The 21,732-nt window shown below is 36.9% G+C and overlaps 1 protein-coding gene across 1 annotated transcript; it reads right to left on the bottom strand.

Moving 5' to 3' along the window:
* Positions 1-2,014: 2,014 nt before the first annotated feature.
* Positions 2,015-13,501, bottom strand: LOC113949776 (T-cell receptor-associated transmembrane adapter 1). Its single transcript, XM_027648786.1, has 6 exons — positions 13,390-13,501; positions 8,096-8,206; positions 6,460-6,496; positions 5,232-5,293; positions 3,870-3,928; positions 2,015-2,699 (listed from the first exon to the last, which is right to left on the bottom strand). The coding sequence occupies exons 2-6, from the start codon at positions 8,196-8,198 to the stop codon at positions 2,421-2,423; spliced, it is 540 nt and encodes a 179-aa protein (XP_027504587.1). The 5' UTR covers positions 8,199-8,206; positions 13,390-13,501; the 3' UTR covers positions 2,015-2,420.
* Between the last annotated feature and the right edge of the window lie 8,231 nt (positions 13,502-21,732).

Raw genomic sequence — 21,732 nt, 5'->3', positions numbered from 1 at the left:
TTCTCTGATGGATTGAAGATGGAGCAATATTGAACATGCTCTTTCATGTAAGAATTCAGTAGTCATTTGAAAAAGTATCCCAGAAGTCATTAAAAAAAATTAGGTCATTGAGTTGCTTACTTAAGCAGATGGAGGTTAAAGAGCTGGAGAAATAAAGCTAAATCTGAATGTGACAACATTAAAAGTGCCTTGGAAACAGTTGATAAGCCACTAAAGATTATCCTGAAGTAGAGTGTTTGCGAGCAACAGTCAGTCATTTAATGGAAGCAATGATTAAATGTGCAGAGGAAGGATATATTGAAGGAGAATATTTACAAGAATGCCCTGCTCTATTAACAAAGTACATTGCAAGGGAAAGCAGCTGATGAAAATTAGCGTAAATGCATAGCTGGACTAAACAATGAAGATTGAGATCGAGGAAACTAGATTTACCTAAATCCCATGAGGTGGACTTACTGCTACATTTACACTCAATGAGAGAAGTGTGTACTTCATTTCTGTTAAACTGATGATCAGACTGAAATGGCAGGTTGAGTTTAGTTAATTTGTGTAAGTTCTTTAACTTGTGAATTTAAGGCATAATCAAGAGTTGCATCTCACTGACACATTAAAACACTTTATGTGAATATTTTGCATATTATTGTTATTCAAACTATTTTGATGTGAGTCTAAGCAAGCATATGTTGAGATGTGTATTATTACTTATTTAGTTCCTACTATGGAACAAAATATAACTCCTTCCAATCTAATTGAATTAAGTGAGTGCTTCATGCACTGATATTTAGCTTTAGATATTAGGCTTTGGATTTGTCTTCCTCCTTTCCCCCACAGGACCTTAGGGCCATCGTTTAATCTGCTTCTCCATTAAAGTGGTTTTTGTAGATTCTTTAACACTACTTGTTTCTGCCTATCCAGTGGCAGCTGGGCTAAGACTGTGATAACACAGTTACTTTCATTCCAAGTCTGCCTTTTTTCTGGGATGTAACAGCGAAACATACTGCGTTGATTCCAGCACACAAAAGGAAATACTAGCACAAGATTGGCAATGACACTGGGGCAGCTTTGGCTGCAGGGCTTGGCCCCTTCCTTTTGGTTTTGCATAGAAGTTAGAGCTTGTTATGTAAGACCCTTAACTATGAACAAAACTGAATGTTAACCAGGCTTGTCAAAGAACTTATTTCTTCTTTATTAATTTTGTTTTATACTGATTTTCTTCTTCATAAATATGTCTCATTGCTGGATGTGTCCATCCACTTCTGCTTTTAGAAGAGGTGTTGGGCTTCTATGGGCCTTTTGTTTGTTTTGTTTGTTTGTTTTCAGGACCTGAAACACTTGCAGAGTTCTGTATGTGCTTGAGAGTTGGAAGCTCCTTGTCATTGTGCTCTGTGTGGATGTTAAAGGCACTAGTAGCCTTTATTTTTGAGAAGGCAGAACTGTCTGACACCTAGAGGTAGGCATATTACATCAACCTGCCTCGCTGTTTTCTTCTAAAACTACTTAATGACTCCTAGAATATAAAAAGAGATCCCCACTCTATAAAACTTACCATTTAATGAGTTTAAAGTCTTAAGATGAATGTGCACACAGTAAGTGAATTGTTTAGGGAAATGATTTTGTAAAATAGTAAGAATAGCAATGTAAAACCCAATAGGAATGTAAACATAACATAGAGTATTAGAAGGAAGAAATCCTCACTAGGAGATTTATTTTTACAGATAATTTGATAATATCTTTGTGGACTCTTGAATACAGTTGGATACAATATTGCATTTAGTAGAGGAGTTGAGATTTGAGACTAATTGTGGTATTGCTAAGGGAAACTGAAGATATATAAAGATACTGTTAAATCTTGTGAAATGTACAATTACTACTTTAAACAAACTGTTAAATTATTCTCCAATTATCTTTAGATAGATTGCATTATTACCATAAATCAGTCACAGCGGGAAAGTACACGGTGTGGAACAGCAGATTAGTTTTTAACTGGTAAAACAACTAAATCACCAAGTGTGCAAGCATGAAAAAAATTTCCTTTCAGAAGTATTGATAAAACCTATATAGAATAGTTGTACTCTGCTAGAGCTCTACAGACCATTAGTGGGTCTTTTGGGAATGTTTGAAAGCTGGTTGTTAAAAACATAGGATTAATTTTTGCTGGGATCAATACCACATGAATGCTGAAATACCAGATTCCACAACTCTTTCAAATTGTCCTCAGAAGGGCAGATCCTTCAAAGTGGCAGTCTAGACCTATACTTATTTCTTGTTTAGTCCTTAAATATACTTGGAAGACACTTTGGAACACTTACCCATTTTAAATCATTGTTTGGTACGACAGTTTGACAGTTTGACAATCTCTAGTCATTCACTGTTCCTCCAGAATGAAAAAGCACATCTCACTCTATGATTACATTTTTGGTTCAGGAAGCCACTTCAGATATTCTCTCCTTTTGCTTATGGATCAAGCCCATTAACCTGATGGGGTCATCATGAATGGCTTCTACTTTTGCTGTGTTTTCAGCAGCCAGCTGCTCACTATTGAGGTAAATGCTTGCTTTGGAAGCCATCATGGTGGGGTTAGATGATCTTTCTTCTTCATCTTCCTCTAATGAAGGATCTTTCTTTCTCCTTGGTTTTCTGCGTTTTCCCTTGACACTGTGATCAAGTGAGGCATAACACATTTGACTGGCAGACTCCACCTGAAAGGAAATTCACTTTAACATTCAGTAGTTATCCTTGCTTTAAATTTATACGTAAGACTATGAGTATGTCTACACTGTAATCATAATAGTGGCTGAAATATGCCCAAACTAACTGTAAAACAAACCATTAAAAACACAAAAGATTAAGACATGGGAGCCTAGAAAACACATCAACATAATCTAATGGTAAATGGCTCATAGTGACAATAAGGAAAAATTCTTCAAGGTATCATAGGAAAGATTCTCATTGGGAAGAAGGGTAGGTTATGAAATCAGTCCAAGTTCTTTGGGATGCAAGATATGATTAGATCTGTTTTTCTTCTCACTTTTGTTTAGTTAGAATCCAGTTGTTAGCAATATTATTCACAGGCTTTGCCTCTGCAGAATACCAAAGTTCGATGATTCTCATCCGTATAGATGATCTCATTTCCAGTGCAAAATGTATGTCTTTTGTATCTTTTTCCTGCTTCTCTGTTTTTCAAACCAAACTGTCAATGACTATTGACATTGGAATTTTCATAGATTATTCTGTTTCCATGAAGTTAATGAAAACAAATGTCTAGATTAGAAAAGATATTTTTACCTGCTGGAAATATCCTGAGAGAGAGGCTGGAAATTGATCCTAGTGAAATGCATGGAACTCAGGAAATTGATGCTGGGAATGCTTCAACTACAGGCAAATTTCATTTGAAGCTTGCATGCTCTTAGGTATCTCAACAAAATACAAATCAATAGAAAACAGTTGTTTTCTATTTTCAAGTGTTAAGGCATATAGATTTTGTGCTGGGCAGGAGAGAGCCACTCAAATTCATGAGTATCATGTGATACAGCTTGTGTTTTCAGTTTGATATCACAAATAAATAAAATTAATTATTTTCATAAGCCATGGCAGTAGATGCAGATTTAATTCAACCTGATCTGCATGCCTGTGACAGAACTTTATCATGCCATATGCATGGACTGGAACTGTCCATAATTTTCCTACTTCTGCATTAATGATTCAGATTGAAGGGTCAAGTCTGTGCTGAAATACCTTGGTGAACTGAAACAATAATGCATGGTAATCTTTGTGATAGTGTCAAGATTTTTGTCATGGGATAAACAGAGGAACTCTGAGACAGACCACGTCACCCTAATTCAGAAATATAAAATTAAAATTAAAAATACCTGTGGCTGGTTAACTGGCCTTTGAGGTTGGGACTTCATCTGCTCATAACAACATTCTTCTGTAACTTATCAAAGTAGAAAAATGTTTTAGTTATTAAGTTATATTACTGAGTCTTAAAAGGTCAGATCAGCAGATCCTCTCCATTACAGAACTCACTTCTCCCAGTTTTCTTTGGTAGAAGTTTGTTTTGTTTTGAAATCACACACAGATCTCTCCCTCTAGATATAGACAGGCAAATAGCTAAGAAATTCAGACACATACTGTGGAAATGAAAATCATCTTCTGTTCATGAGTGGGAGGTTTCTCATTATTCACTAAGTGGGCATCATTTTATAGTGCTAGGAAGACTTCTTGCAATTTAAGGGTAACCGCATATTGATGTATTTTTCAGCATAGGCAGCCTTTCTTTGGCTGAGAAAGGGGCTGTGACTTGCAGCAGCTGGTGATTAAATTCTATGCCTGAATTTACTTCCAGTTTTCTGTAAATTTGGTGCAAGTTATTTTCTTATTTCATATCTCATTTTAGCCATCAGTAAAGCAGATTACTTCCTTACATTTTTCAGACTTTTACGATGTCAATCCATTTGAGTGTTGACTTAGATAAATTTATGCAAACCGTATATGAAAGCATTTGGTTTGTTTTTTTAATTTTTTTCCCTGCAGCTCAGTACTTTAGTTTTGCTTAACCCCAAATAAGGCTTGCAAAAAAGTTACGTTCATATTACTTAAATACTGCTTTAACACCATAAGCTCTTCAAGAGACATAGCCTCAGCATATCTAGCTCTAGCTGCAGTTATGTGATATTACTGCCTTTACTATGGTATCTCTCTGCCAAGGATTATCAACTTCAGCACAGTAAAGCAAAGCAAAGCTGTCTGCCCAACACTCAGCCACTGGGCTTCGGCATATTTGTCAATGTTGCTGATGGTCTTTGGATAGCTACAGCAGAGAACTGGTATGTGTTTGTTTCTGCCTGTTTCTGTGGGAACACTGGCTTTGGACCATGAGTAATGTGTGGTTTAGATTGCTTTAACATGCATGGATCAAGCTGTTTTTTCAACTGGTGCAGCTTTACATATATACAAGCTCTTTGTTTTGAGATACTTGGCTTAACTGGACCATTTGAACCATAAAAAATAAAATTCAGTATGAGATCTGTTCTTACAAATAGTAATGTAGTATGATGGTTTACATTTCTATCCCAAGTAGGTGGTAATATTTTTAATTACATTAATGATTGAAAAGATGTAAATTCTCAAGCTTGGCATTTGAGAAATACAAGATATGTTGGTCAGTCCATTTTTAATCTTATATTTATTATAGCCACCGAATAGACACATGTTCCTAAAATAAATCTTACCTAAAATATCTTGATTGAGATTGCCATAAACTGGGTAATCTTCTGTGGGATAGTCATCATAGCTACAGGGAGAATGGAAAAATAGTTTTAATTCACAGAATATGCTTTATTTAGGACCCCACTATTCTACTCTAATAAACATTTAACGCACATGTACCAATATCCAGATTGTGTATGTGTGTGTGTGTATATATGTTTATGTGTATATAAATCTATATCTATATATCTCCATAGCAGATTGTATGTGATCTAATAAACAAGACCAAATATACTGGAGGGGGCAATGGCAATGTGCATATTCTGAAGAGAGATTTCTTATCTAGCCAGTAATTGAACTCTTCTTTCCTGTAGCTTAGGTAAGTAAAAAGCTTATCTCCAGACTAGTAAGCTACTGTTTCATGTAGGTCTAGAAATATTAATGATCACTGAAAGGAACCCAGTTCACGTCCTCTGAGACCACTCCGCAATACAAACTAAAGCACTGCATGTGTCTTTTGGGTTGGTGTTCTTAAAAGGTCCACAGTCTCATGTCAACACAAACGAGAAGACCAAAGCACATTTCAGCTTTGCATTTTTAATGATATACTGTGTTTCATTACCTAGTGTTCCTTGAAAATGTTTCTAAGTCTGTAAAATGGGAATTGTTAGTGGGAAGCACTTTTTTCTATTGCATCCCTATACCGTGTCTCATCAAGGGAATGAAGCCATGCTATCTAACACCACTTCTTCAGTGGTATTTTTCAGCTAAACAGGGAGTGACAGACAGAGACTTCCCAACTTCTGTTTCATTGCTTTAGGGCATCGTTTGTAAAAGATGGTTATGAAATGTAAATACATAAATAATTTATTACTCCAGAAGTATTAACTATCAGACTATAATTTATCATTGTTTTCTGAAAGTTCTTTTAAATTATTATGGGATTTTGAGGTTAAGTGACAGTAAATGGTGGTTTAGTTCAGTATCTTGTACTCCCTTCAACAGACAAAATTATAGTATTAGCATGAAATTATTTCATTGTTGATAAAAAGACTGCAGGATGTACCTCCCACATGAATTTTTTTTCTGGTTTTCTTTGGAAAACTTTTTTCCACAGCCATTCTTTCCAACTTTTCCAGGCAGACTGCAAGAGATAGTGAATTTTCCTCTACGTCATCCCTCCAAAGCCATCTGTCATTATTTATTGCTTATTTCACCCTTGAGAGAAAGAAAATTTTTTATCCAACTTACCTTGGATTGTTCTCTTCGTAGTCTTTATGCATTTTAGCTGGAAAATTTGTTAAAAAAAAAAAAAGTTAAGAGAAAATGAAATGTGCTATTTTAGAACGCTTCAGATAATTGTCTCAGCGGACATGCTTTTGATTTCAGTTTAGAGAACACAACTGAAAGTTCTGGCTCTTCAGTCGTCCCTGTACTTTTCTCAAATACTTCTGTCTAATTCAAGAAATGTTTATGTTAACACCCTGTGCTATGGCTTCAAAGTCTACATGAGGTTACAATATCCCAAAAATGTATTTATAACACATGTTTTGTTCCTCCACCTTCTATGTCTACCTCATGTCTTTGTCTGTCTAGGCAGGTTCTTATATTACAAAGTGAAGGTGTATTTATTTTACTAGTTCTTGTATCTCTGAAGGATATCTTGTGATCCACACAGATGAAGAAAATGAAGCAGAGAGGCGATGGCTACAAAAGTTTATTGCTAGAGCTGGATTCATAACTCAGAAATGCCTGACTTTCTATCCTCTGCTTACCACATTAAGTTCCGATTCCATGAGCACTGCAGCATCAGGCAATCCAACCTAAACCTTAGTCAAGGTTAGTTTTGTAAAAACTGTGATTTTTAACTCGTGGAAATATCTGCATAGTGGCCCTAAAATACAAAATAAACCTAAAGAGCCTAACCCACACCCCTCTCCCCACCCATCCAAAAACATTCCAGCGGCAGCTTTTTTAATATCCTGATTCTCTTACACTTGGTGAATTCAGTTTATAAGCCCAGGCCTGCTGTTTATGTAGATTATATATGTATGTGTATTTCCCCAAATCTTCGTTCGTGAAGCCCAGCCATGATGTATTTAGTGTAGTTGAAGCCACCAACGTTTGCCTGCCCATCCATACATGTATAGCACAGGTACAGTTTTCCCTGTGTTAAGGGAATGGTGAGGATTGTACAACTTCCTAACAACAGAATTGTATGCATAGGAGAGGTTCCACTGGCATAATTAATTCTGTCAAAAAAGTCATAGATAATTTCAACCAAAACCGGAGTATGACTGTAGTCACCTTCTAACATAAACAAATTAGTTTCTTATTGTGAGTGGCACATGGGTTTAAGAGTTCCATTAGAATCCCACGATGAAAAGCAATTAGAATATTTTTTCCAAAATACACAGATTAAGTATAAAATGTACAGGAAATCAGAAATTCTAATGAGCATTCAAGAATTTGGGGAGGAGCTACTTAAAATAATTTTCAAATTGAGGGATAAATAATAAACAATTATATGAAAAGTACACTTAAAAGAATAAAATTACAGGTATTAAAAATATACTTTAAAAATAAAAATTTAGTCAGAACTAAATTCTTCACCTTGTACATGTTCTGTTGGCTTGTCTTCAGAGAATGGGCTTGAGTGGCTGTTTCTGGCAGCAGATTGTGCAGTTAGCAATCATTCTGTAATCTTACCTGACTCTCCTAAAATTTTTTAAAACTCACGTGGTCTCTACTAGAATCATTCTTGCCAAAGGAAAACTTTTCAAACTAATTGATTTGTTGGCTTGAACTCTCTGAGCAGTGATGACTTTCTCTACAGACAATTTAAATATTGAAACTCCATTCCTTACAAAGAGACAATGTTTCTTACCTCTCTTCTTTTTCAAATAGTGTAAAATGTTCAGTGTCAATGAAACAATGAGAGCCAAACTCAGGAAGGCCAAAACTCCCCAGACAGAAAAATGGCAGCTCATTTCTGTAACTGAAGGAAAATAATTTTATCATTTGTGTTGTCTAATAGTTTCACCATATTCTTTGTGCTTGGTTGATTTTTGCTTTCTGTAATTGAAGCTGCTATTTTGTTGTTTACTCTGTGACAGCCATTGCCATACCAGCTAAATAATTAATATCAAAACCAGATGCTAAATAATAAGAAAGCAAGATCAATAAGCTGTTAGCAGAACTACTGTTTCATAGGAATTCTACCAAAGGCTGGGCTGTTGGTTTGCCTGTAAGATACAGTAAAAATCATAAATTAATAAGGAAAAAAGTCATTTTACTGAATAGCTTTGAAATTAATTCTGTAATAGTCTTTAACTTACTCTTTGCAGTAAATTTTTGGCTAAATTCTAGAGTTCATTAGTGTAGTTCTGAATTCAGTCAAAACAAATTCACTGGAAATATCTCTGAATAATAGCTAAGATCATAAGGTTTTAAAAATCTCTGCAGAAAAATATCAAAAGTTGGTTGTTTTCTTGCATTGTTTTCTTGCTATTAAAACCCCTTACTTGTACTCATTTTCTTGCTTGAGAAAGCGGTGATAAAGGATAAGCAGCAGCTGGGAATCAGTGAACGCCCCAGAAGTTCTGCAGAGAAAAGCCCAAACAGCTCTTGGAAAATCACCTTGTAAGAGGTGGGTCAATTTAATTGAACAGTTTCTTTTTGCACTGAACTTGCCTCTCCTCGGAGTCCTGTTTAGAAGCACAGGGAAGACCTCCCATGCACCGAATCTGTTTTGTCATTTAATTAATTCTTCAATCAATCTAGCTCATACAAATTTTCCATCACAAACCATGCTGAAGAAAGTAGCTTATTTGTGACAGCCTAATGGCCAGAATTTTCAGCATTGCAGCAAATGGCCAGTGAAACCCTCCTTGACAGAGGAAACACTGAGCCAAATACATGAGTGAAAGGAGCTTGCAATTAGTGTCTTTGCTTTCCCCCTGAGGCATGTCTCATGTTCTACTAGATTTGGAGTGTTTGAAATAAAGCCTGGTGCCCAAAACTAATGACCTCCTCTGCTGCATAAAAAAGTCTAGCTGGAGCAGAGCAGTCAAAGGGAGGGATTGGATGATACTGATCCTTAATGCACTCAGTTGTTTTGGACATATGTGGATTCCTTCAGGAGGCTGACATTTTGTTTGCTTCTTAAAGGAAATCTGAGGCAAAGGAGTACAGGAATACACATTTCCGTGTTGCTGGCCAGGGATGGGTGCAATGCATTTGCTCCTGCTGAGGACACAGAACTTTGTTCCTTGGCTGACCAGCTCCAGCTCATCTTAAGAACTTCTCCTTACAGGTTTTGTTCCCTCATTATGCTGTTGCAAAAGCTATTTTAGATTTGTTTTACTTCAAGCCCCAGATATTTTTATGATGATGTAACAAGATAAGATAAACCTTGTAGTAAAAAGTCACAAATCACATGGGCTTCTAGGATGCAGGTTTCAGACTTCTCTTTTAAAAGGAACAAAACAGAGCAACTAAACTGTAACTTTCTGACAGATTTGTAACTGGTGTTTCCACGTGGTACTTCCAGTGACCATTTATCCTTCCTTTTAAACTAAACATCTAGTTTTCATTCCTTTCTTTTCTCCCACTGAAGTTCTCCCAAAGGCACTTGAGGGCTCTCTACTGCAATACTCCTTTTTATGTTGAGAGGCACTTTTTTGCAATGAGATACAGATATTCATGAGGAGAAACACCACCTCCATGAAGCAGCTATATATTTTTCCAGTTTTTCAGAGAAGAAATTAAAAGAAAAGGAGGTCCTACATTGAGAAGATGTTATCAAGATACGTCAAGAATCAGCATTGTTTAGAACCTGGTTACTCTACAATTAGTCACCCAGCATTTGCATCCTTTGTGCAAAACTACTAATCCAAAACTACAAGTCTGTCAAAGGCAAGAAATTTCAGGTCTCAATGTTGTGCCTAAATAATCATTCATCCTTCATTCTTTTCCTGTCCTTTTTTTCTTTTGCAATGTAATTATTTCCATTTTTCTTATGTTCATTCTCTATTTCTTTTCCTACAAACTTTTTTACCAGGGAGCAAAAGCAGTGAGAAGGGAAGCACGTGTAACTGTAATAGTAGCCACAAGCCTGTGATTCATTAAAATGAAAACACTGAGCAGATACCTAAAGTACAGTTCCAATCTAAGGTTGTTCCTTTAACTTGATACACAGTGGTGTAATTTATCTTTCTTATTCAGGAGTCCTATTTTTCCCTGATGTTTCCAGGGTAGAAGGAAAACTCAGAGTTTCAATTTGAATGTTTTCAGTCCTTAACTGAAGCGGAGGAGGAAACCCATTTTTTGATGACAAGTATTATTTTCCCATTTCAGCTTCTGATTTAAATTGGAATTATCATCTGGAAAATAGTAAAGTTTGGAAAAAACTGTTTCTCTTTTCACTTTTCAATTTTTAACTTCTACAGTATTTGAGCAATCCCACTTCTCTAGAACTTTTAAAACATTCTAGGAAAACAAAAGACATGAAACTTTGGTTTCTAATAAAACGTATCAATGTTTTAAATCTCACAATTATAGTTCTTTCTGACTTAGAAAACTTTATGGCTGTGGGGAGACTAAGAAAACAACATTTAAATTTCTTCCTAGATGAACACTGCTTAGTTTATTTTTAAATTTATTTTCCACAACTCTGAGTCAAACATCTACTTCTGTTGCAGTAAAATGCATACAAACATATGCATGATTTCAATATCTTCTTTTTTTTTTTAACTTTTTCTCTTTGCAATACAAGCTATTTGGTTTTCAGACAAGACTGCTTATATTGTGGAAACAACAGCAGTTTTAATTTACCCTATAAAACCATAGTAGAGACCTTGATCAGAGACATAAGTGTGCAGTTCTGAGCGTTTTATGCCATTCTAATATCAGTTTCAAGTAATCTTACTATCCAGATATAAAATATGAGAAATTTTGGGTTTATATCTTCTCTTTACAGATATAAAACTCCCAGGTGTTCTTGTTCTTATAGTTGTTGCCAATATGCTAGTTATTTACATTTATAACTGAATTATTTGAATAGCAACTAGTTTGACAGCAGCAGCAGTAGAAGGAAAGCTGAATAACTGTGAAGGACTATTTGTTTCCACAGATAACTACACTGCTGTCCCTATATGTATAACAGCAGATGCAACCTGTCACAGTTAACTGGTTGTGCTAAAGACAAAAGTAAGATAAGGAGACTGTGGATGGTGAGTGAGAAATAAGCAGAAAGAGAAGTCTATTTGACTAATTACATTCCATTCTGAAAACAATGTCTTTCTATTTATTCTATTCTGAAAGTAGTGTCTTCTGTTCTATTCTCTAATTCTCATTCACGTAATCTACTCTCACATGTAGCAAAAGCGGATTGTTATTTTTTGCATAGTATATAGTTATTCCAAAGAACTCATGCAACTGTGTTCAGGGGCATTCTCACTCAAGCCATCAATTTGAATATTTTAAAAAGTGTTGTTTTCTGCAGAAAACAGTCATATAGAAAAATTATTCCTTTGGGAATAGTACACTATGATTCTAATAGGATAAGCTCAAATCCCATCAGGGTTTTCTGCAATAATCTGTAATGAGAAAAGTTAAGAGTGGTGGTATTTCGTTATAAGAAATAATATCAAAGCTATTCTTAAAGTATTGTGCTGCTCTGTGAAAGAAAAAAGATCATATAGCCAAAGGTTTTATAAGAGGGACAACAATTTTTGTTTCATTGTTAGAAGAATTTGGGATGTGTGAGTGGGGAAGTAGTATATTAATGACTATAAAGATGACAGTATTTGGAAAAACTAATATCGGAATTTTTCTAGTATTACTGTTATACTCCTATGCTGCTGTTCTTCCATTTCTGTTTGGAAAGCAGGTTAAACTTGGAGTTGCATCCAAATAGAACATCTACTTTAGGTAATTTACTTCGTTTGAATGATGTTTTTACTTTTCTGACTCTAGGGATGGGGTCACTCATCTCCTTTTAGTACATTTTACATTGCTATAAACTGAAGGTACCATATTCACACCACAAAATACGAGCAAGCAAAAGACTTTCTGAATACATAGTTAAATGTACTTTTTCTCTCTTTTAAATCTATTGACAATTTTCTCCATCAACAGAGGCAAGAATGGTAAAAAATAGAATGTTGGTTATTTGTTCTTTGGTTTTCTCTTTGCAGGGTTCATTATACTGTAACTGGAGGGGTGTGAGGGGGGAAAAGCAAACAAAAAACCCTTACCAAATAAACAAAAGTCTCCAAAACATTCAAATTTTTCCTGGATGAATTTCTGCAGTTCAATTTAATGCAACTCAAAGGAATGGACATAATCATGTACTTACCTTTGAGGAAAGTGACCAGTTTTAACAATTCACGTTACATGTTTGTCCTCTTAACAACAGAGGAATACGTAGCAGGAGTACTACATTTTGTTCTTTCTTGCTCTAACGTATTTTGTTTAGAGAATCCATCACAGAGGATAACAGAAGGATAGCATACTTCTACCAGGTTTTTGTACTGAAAAGGCATGTGAGGTGAGGAATATACATATCATCCAGCTGCACATGCCATCTATGATATCAATTCATCATTCATAGAAGCAGATTAATCACTACTAGATTTAAGATGATGATCTGGAACACAAAATGGTTTGTTTCCTGTTGGTTTTGTCTGCAAATTTGTCAAAGATGAGATAAAACTGTCTTTCCCCCCCCTTCTAATTAAACGTTGATATAAATAATATTTTTTACTAATGACCCTTAGGAAAAAAAAAAATTAAGAGACTGATGAACATTAAATTAGTGTTAAAGATGCTTCCACCTGTATGAGCTTTTAATATAAGATTAATTCCCTGGAAAAGATTCCTTAAACTGCAATTAATTAGTGCATAACTAATTGCCTTATAAAATATCAACTTCATACTTTAGAAGGGAAACAGTGCATTGTAAAATAAGAAGGCCTACAATACAGTAAGTATTTTCAGCAAAAAACGAATGCCAATGCTTCGTCTTCATTAACAAGCCTTAATTAATGAAGGTTTAAGATGTTATTAATAATTTTAATTTAAAACCCTGAGCAACCCTCTTGCAAGACTGGTAATCTGCCGTAACATTGTTTTACTGCTCTTTTGTTTACAATTTTATAACTAAAAGATAGGGCTTACCTGTTTTTGTTGGTTCTAGGAGCACTCCCCTCCCCTTTGTCCAACAGGAAATTAAGTTATGTTCACAGATCTTGGATGCTCTTTTGGTTTGGACCTGGCAGCATGGATCTACCTCTAGAGTTGCCGTCAACCTTAAAGGCCTCCAGTCTTTTTTTTCACCTTCTTTCTTACAAACAGGAAATGTGGTTTGGGCTTTTGCAAGCTCACTGGCAAACTCACAGTCTCCTTCAGTGTTTACCTCTAAGAGAGAATTAAAATATTTATGTGTACACTTGTATTTATTATCCACCTGTCTTGCCACAGAAGAATGTCTACAGGACTGTTAGTTCCATTTATGTGACACAAACTTACTTTTGTAATATTCATATGATACCCGTACTTTAAGTCTTCCCTGTTTTGGTGTTGTGTTGAATTCAACAAAAGTATTTAAATACCTCCTAAACTAAATTACGGAAATATTTTACCTAGTAGTGCTATGGGACTCTTCATCTCTTAAGGTTTCTGGACTAAGTCTGAAGATGCACTGCTGAGAGCCTACAGTTCAGCTAAGACAAGAATCAGAGGCACGATGAAGAAATTATAACATCGCCAGCTCTTGAAGGTCAGGTTAGAATAACATAATATGGTCCCTCCATTCTTTAAATTCTATTAATCTGGACCCGCGATCCAGTTCCGTTCTGAAAAGAAAGGGTAAATCAGCACGTGGCTTACTGTGTGTATTTATCTTTAAAATTTAACAAAATGTCTGTGTTTTGGTAGGGAAGCCATTTTATTCTCAGAACTGGAGTAGCTTCTTCCAGAGAAAACTTGCACTCTGAGCACTGCCAAAGAAGCTTTCTGCTAACTTCTGAGGTTTTAGGGTTAGTGTGTTTCTTTGTTTTTTCTTCAGAGCAAACAGTTTTATGTCCAATTATGCATAACACAAAAGCAGGAAGGGTTTCTTAAGAAAAAAAGTGAATCACATGACCATGTTTGTCTTTTTGGAATATGTGCATTGAAATAGTCCTCAGTGTAGTCTAAGGAACAATGTAAAAACTTTGCTCTTCAAGAAAGGCTCTAATGTGAGAAAATGTCCTGTGCTGTATTTGTTTACTTGGGATGCTATTACTTTGGAATATTATTTTATTTTAACTGCCTTACATCGATGCTTAAGAAATAATTTACTTGATTAGCATGAAGGAACAGGTTAGTCTCAATTAATACATACCCTTCTATTTGAGTCCAGGGGTGATATAGACCCTTAACAACTCAGACCTTTATCATAATGAAGTGAATTGAGCATGAGGAATTAATATAAAAATACTGAGAATGGTTGGAATTCTTATAAATGTATACTGAACTGAGAGAGAAGCTGGAGAGAGTGGGAGGTGTGCATTGTGCAAATGGAGACAGTTGCTTAGTTTCTCAACTAAGAGCACAAGGAGCAAAGCTTAAATCTGCAGAGGATTCAGAATAAAATGCTTATCAGCCTGAACAAGAAGCTTACAAGGAATAAACTCCTTTGGAGATAATTAGGGGCATAATGGAAAGGTGAACACTGAGAATGCAGCAGGGGATATCTGGGTTTGTAGTCCTGGTGGTGTGTTAATAAATCTGCTCTCCGGGAGCAAATCATTGCTGTACCATATCAGCTTTGACTGGCTGCAGAACCAAAGTCTATTGGATTGAACATGAGCTTGGTGTGCTATTTTGGGCAGCCTGCAAGAGACTGAAAGCTCTGTCAGATAGCAAGAAAATACTCGCTGCAGGCTGTAAAATCCATTGTGAATATAAGACTTCTTGCTTTCTTTTCTTGTCCTTTGTATCAGCACTACATTAAAAAACTTAGTGAGCCAGTACTCTGCTTAAAGTGCTGTTATATTCAGGATAATAAAGACAAGGACAAATCATGCCTTTCTATATTTAGAAAGACAAGTCCTTAGGTAATGCTGCTCCATCCCCATCTATTGTGTACAAAGACATTTCCTCCTCTTTTGTAAGTCCCAAAGATATGAACTGCTGGGTGAATATTCTGGGAAATTACCTCTGACTGCTTGACCACTTATGTGATCTTTGGTAAATATATGCTGCTGGTATCCCCAAGATAAGAATCTGTCTCAAGTGGACATCTGACTTGCCTGGGAATAGCTCTGGCCATGTAAGATCTTGGAGAACATAAATGGATGACTACTAAATATTGCTGTGCACAGATGTATATGAAGGAGGAAATCTGTGCTCAAACGGAGTCGAAGAGTACATTAGTACATTTTTGTAATGCATGCATGTAGCCAGCAAGTTGTGCTTTCCTAAGACCACAGAATGAATGTTTATTCCATCTTCCCGAAGGTGAAATAAGTTGCATGGTTGACAACAGAATCAGGCTTCAAATGCCTGCTTTCTCTATTACTACTCAAATTACAACCTTTCTTTGAAAAATTACATCATTTTCGATGGTAAGTGATGTAGTGGAAACCCCCTTGAAAAGAATGAAAAAGACACTGTTTGTAGTAAAAGTCTTGAAAAGTGGAGGTATTCCTGGAAGATGTAAATTATATTTGTTTGAAGTGGGATTATATTTTTATAATGAAACTTCAGGATTTGTTGGAGAAAGTAACTACAGCAGACATGTTTTGAGTAGAACTTATGCTGAAATGGAGTCTGTTCTGGTTCTAACCTCACAAATATGCCAGAGAAGTAGAACTCTTAAGTTTAGCATGTGTCTCTTTACTTAGATTGCAGGTGCAGACCTGGTGCTGCTCCTTGTACACTGAACACAAATGAGAAACGGTGCCACAGGAGAGAGGTTGGTGTAAAACAGCTGCCAGAAAGAGCGAGGCCTTTCAAGGCTGCAGAGAGCTATTTTGACTCTTACAATTAATATTGTGCTTAATGATAAAATTAAAAAATTAATCAGTGTCATTTGTGCCTTGTAGAAAAAGTCCTGTCTTTATTCACTGCTTAAACCAGTGTTAAGTAAAATGTTATCTCATTAACTGCCTTTGAAATTATGGCTCCTATTACAAACAGTATCATGGGTTTCCTGTGGGGAAACCATAGGGGTTTTTTTTCTGAATACTATACAACCATATTATCAGGGACTGTAAAGACAAAATTTCTTATCTTGGTAATTCTGCACTGAAAAGTTTCCATTGAAAGTTAACACTGCACACTTGTGCAGCTTTGGGTGGGGTTACATGCTGTGAGATAGCAGAGCAGTCCCTGCACGTCTAGCAGAGAGAAAACAGAACAGATGCCACTTCATCCAAAACCTGCAGAAATAAAGTGTGGCTTTTCCATTGACTTCAACAGAATTTATTTTCTGTTCAGATAGACTTTGTATCTCAAGAGAGATGCAATCTGTAGTGATTTTTCTTTCAATAGCTACAAGAAGAATGAATTCCCCATTAAAGTGGCTATAATCCATTTACCTGGGTTTAGGATTTTTGTAATTCCCTCTTGACACACTTATACAAAGAGTGTGGACACATATTTTCACCTGGTCAACCAAAGACCTGACCCTGCAATTATTCCTCAAGTGATACACCCTAGTGAAGCCAGTAGGCTCAACTCTGTGCTTGCTAGGAAGTTTACAACTCTGTCAAGTTTGACCAGAGTGCAAGAAGAATTTGTGAGCAAGATAGTACCTCTAAAATAATAAGCTTGTTCTTTTAAAAGTTTTTTGTGGCTGTTGGAGCCATGGTTTCTGTTCATGTGGCTCTGCTGGAGTTAGCGTAGAAAACCCAAACTCATGTGTATGTGGCCTGGAGCTTTGTGGAGAATCACCCTGAACGGTCCAAGTCCCTTGCTACAACCCTGAGGCTGAGCTAATAGACCTGACTCCTCAACCATCTATATTACTGGAGTGATTAATCTGACTCCTGTTTTGCAATGTCTCCTTTAACCAGCTTAGTCTTCATAGTGAACTTTTTCATCCCTTATTTCTGGCTTAAGCGTTTGGCTAAGAGAATGTCGGAAGCTTGTCTTCTGTGTTGCAATCAGTTAAACTTGCTTCAGAATATTCTGTGATTCTGAGTTATACTTCGAGTGAAGTGTTCCCAGTTACAATTCGGAATGAAAATAATCCTTGCTTTGAGGAAAACAAAACCTGTGTTCTGCAGAACGACTGGTATCGCAGCTAATGACTTGCTGTAACTCAGAATGCTGTCTCTATGTTTGAACCCCAAGCCTCTTACATCACTTTTTGAAGCCTATATTAACACAGCATGGTTCATATTGGGTCTTAACTGGACCTTGGCCTATTCTTCCAGGCGCAACAGAAATTCTGAGCTCTTTAAAACCCAATGGAGACCTAGTCTAGGCTGTCTTGTTGGGGGTTCTGTTAGAAGTCAGAATCTGATGCATATGTGTCTGCTCCCACTTCATTTCACCATGACAGTGCAGGTAAAAGGCATTTGAACTGCATGGTTTTCTCTTCTAAAATCTTTTCTGCATTTTATCCCAGAGGGACACTGTTCCTGTAACATGACACAATTGCCAGAGGGCAGTAGGTGAACCACAGTACTGGGAGTCAAGTGCAGGTCATGCATATGTCTGCCGAGTCATGCACAGGTCTGCCAAGGAAATATAAAAATGTATAAGCCTGCCTCAATCTGTGATTGCCTGTATTTACCAATAAGTTATCTCTGCAGTGCAGCTGAATGACTGCTTAGATCTAAGTAGTGTGCATGTAGGCTAAGAGGAAGATTTGAAATAGTGACTGTGAAATAATGACCTTGAAAAGTGGTCAGTGATGCATTGAAGTAGTGAATTTGAGCTCACTCAATTGCTGAACCTTTCAGTTTAACAGTGTTGTGGTTGCATCTCTATTTAAAGAATTATCTGGTAAGCAGATAAAAGTGCCACATTCACGGCGGTTAAAACATTGTTTTCTTACTACTTCCTGTTCAGCAGCACATTTGGGCACAGCAAAGCATGTGCTAGTTCTCTTGTAGTTTAAACTGTCAGAGACTTGTTAGCATTTACAGACAGTAAGAGCACAGGTGCATGGAAAATGTCCCAAAAATGTTGAAAGCCTACGAAGTGACTCTTCTACATTGACATGTACCTTTTGGCATTTCTCAGAGGCTAAAGTAGGTATTATGAATATTTAAGGTGTTTTCTTGGGGCATCAGAGTATTGGATTAAAGTGTCTGTGTGAAAGAGGCAGGACACAGACTGAATTTCTGTCTCTGTGCAATAGCTGAAAAATGCAGTCATGGACCCCATTAAGTGTCGTGGGCAGCCTTACTCTGTCATATGCAAATTCTGCATCCACAGTGGTAGTAAAGTGGTTTGGAACTAGATGACCTTTAAAAGGTTCCTTCCAAACCATGATTCTATAAGTTTTGCCAAGAGGGTTTTCCCAAGAGAAATATGTCACATTTCACTAAGCTTCCTGGTTAACAAGACCGTGTTCTCTCAGAGTTATGGCATTGCTGAAAAACTGAACGGCTCTAAGCAAGCTCTGTTGTGGTTACCTCAAACTTGTAAACTAGCAGAACAGTCCCACAACTTTGATTTTTGCTTTGTTTCTAATCTAGGTTACTATGGCCTTTCTATTCATAACCTGAGCTTGACTACTCAAGAAAGGTGTTTCTCTCTTTTATGAAATATGCTCCTTAGGAGTATTTTCTGTGTTCTTTTTTGTTGTGTTTGCAGCTCCCACTTTCATAGCAGATAATTAGGAAACAGTTACTCTGCGTTGCTGTTACTGGTGCAAATAAATTCTTGCTGTGTTGCTTAGCCAGTGTTTTATTTGTAGCACTTTCCAGTGATGAAGAACTACTTGCATGAGTGACTTTTGTCCTTTTATAATCTAAGGAAAAAAATTACATAACATTTAAAGGTGTGATAGCCAATTCAGTGATTTGGTTGTTCTTCAGATAGTTGTGTTCAGGCACTGATGTAACCGATGAATAAAAAAATGTACATCCATCTACATCAACATCGATGTGCATTTGCTTGTGTGTTCAGTTCTGTATGTCAGATATTACCAGGAGGAGCAATGACATAGTGACAGAGACGGGAGTTGAACGACACCAAAGCAACCAGCTCTGCTACCCCTCTTCATGAGCACTGCAGAAAGAGATGACATTTCCATCTTTAAAACTGGTTGTCATTTTAGGAGAAAGTGTGCAATAACTATGTAGTTCGTAGAATACTCCTTAGGCAACGCTCTACAGCTGCTGAAATGAAAGGTTCTTCTAAGTGGAGCCCAGGAACTTGACAGAATTTCCTTCAAGTAGAGGAGGCAGGTAGAACACAGGGAAGGCAGGCAATCAAGCCATTTTCCAACCTTACCTACAACTCCCTAACGAAGAGGTAGCATATTATTAAGTAATATAGTGGGGTAGAGAGGTATAGGGAGATGTATTATATGCTGTACCCACACCACACCACATTGAGGGAACAAAAAAAAGTACCAGCACACTTGAAGCTTGAAGACTGAGACAAGCAAGAGAATGGCATTAGTGTTACTTTGATCTTTGTGCACCAAGTTTTATTTTCTTCTCAGTACGTAACTAAATGCATGCTTAAAACTATTCCTCTTTGCTGTGAGTCAAGCATCCTGGATAAAGCGTTGCTCTACCCTATACTTGAAGTGAAACATTTTTTAGGAGTTAGAGTACCATGGTAAAATTGAGAGAAGAGTGTAAATTATTTTCTGCTATTTATGAAAACAATTATCCATTTTAGCTGAACAGTCACAACCTGGGTATTGCAGCTACTTGGGGAGAAAAAAATTGTGGTAAAGGCTGACCATTCTAGTTTGTGGCTTTCTCCTATTGAATGCTTTTATTCTGTGTTTGAGACATGCACATCATGACTTCACATCGTGGGACAGTTCGCAGAGGGTCATGGAACCACACAGAGATGACAGGTTTTGATATGCCTTGCATCAGTTTTCCTGGAGTTGTTCTACAGCTCAGTAGCAACTAGAAAAACTGTGGCATCCTAAGAAAAGCTGGAATTTTCTCCATATGTGCATGACTGCTTTTCTTTTAACCATTATTAACTTCGAGTATATATCAAAAGTTTGTGTTGATAACACTGTTGAACAAAGATGTAATGTTGACATCAAAACCCAGAGTTTCTTTCTCCATAACTGGAAGTTAAGGAGGTTCTCTTAAAGAAAGTGTTGATGGCCTTTTTTTGGGCTGGGAGGGAGGAAAAAAACTCAGAGGCACTTGGTAGCTCACTGAGTTTTCTATGTTACTGGATGCATGATTCATGTAGTAATGCTGTGACTTGGTGTTAATTTTTTCCCTCTCAGCTTAGGCAATGAAATCCAGAGACAAGCTATTCAGAAATGAATCTGATTTTCAAAGCTTGGTGTTATTACAGGACTGTCTGTCTTTGAAACTTATCAAAACACTTTATAAAGTGAGATCAATAACACACTGTGCATCATACAGAGCATGATCATACACCCAACACTGAATTAGAATACACATCTTACCCAGCAGCAGCTCTGTGACATTGTTTAAAGCCATGATGGAAGGATGCCATCCAATGAGGAGTGCAGGTTGGCTTCTCCTGAGTAGAGGCAGTGACACACAGTTTCCTTCACATGCTCAAGTAACTTTTTTCTCTTTGTGCAAACAGTTCTGTGGTATATATGCAGAGTCTTGGCTCTGAATTTCCCATGAGCATTACTGTATTTGCAAGTCCAGATCTCCAATGACTTGCTGAGAGCATTAATTCATGTCTATTTTAGTACCAGAAAAATCTGGAGATTTAATGCTTTTAAAGATAAATGTGTCCAGGTTCTCAGGAAGGGCATTGTACTAGTACCTCTACAATTCCTGGAGTGGGGAAGTTTCTACCCTACCTAACAGGCTTGTGTTTTATATCATGATTTATATATCAACTCAGTAATATTTCCCTGTGACTGTAGAGAGTCTGACAAAGTTACTATGAAATACTACCTGTACTTCTCATTTTGATGCCAGTGTTTTTAAAGATGTCATAGTGATGATTTAGATGGTTACATTTTAGGTTTGGAGCAGCAAAGGAAGGGAGCAGAGCACTGTTATAAGGAATTTTGTTGATGTGTGGCTAGCAGTACTTACAGCACCATCCTTATATGTCTCTGCTTTTCCGCTGTGACACCTGATGCTTTGAGCATCCTGGTCCTGAGGTGGGTGAGGGACTCACTGCTGGCTGAACAGTTAGTAGTTTCCCATGGGCAGGCTACATTTGGAGCACTGTCTTTCCTGACGCTATCTGCCTGCCCAGCTGCAAAGCAGGGCTGGAGTGTCCTCCTGCCCTGATTCACAAGGGAAAGCCCTGATGACAGTGAAGCATGTGATTGGAGACAATTGGGAAAGGTTGTCTTACCCCATATGAGAGACCTGACAGCCT

The sequence above is a fragment of the Corapipo altera genome, unplaced genomic scaffold (assembly GCF_003945725.1).
Source record: "Corapipo altera isolate COAL_440 unplaced genomic scaffold, ASM394572v1 58, whole genome shotgun sequence".
NCBI lineage: Eukaryota > Metazoa > Chordata > Aves > Passeriformes > Pipridae > Corapipo > Corapipo altera.
The sequence above is the reverse complement of the archived record's forward strand: the minus strand, read 5'-3'. Positions and strand labels throughout refer to the sequence as shown.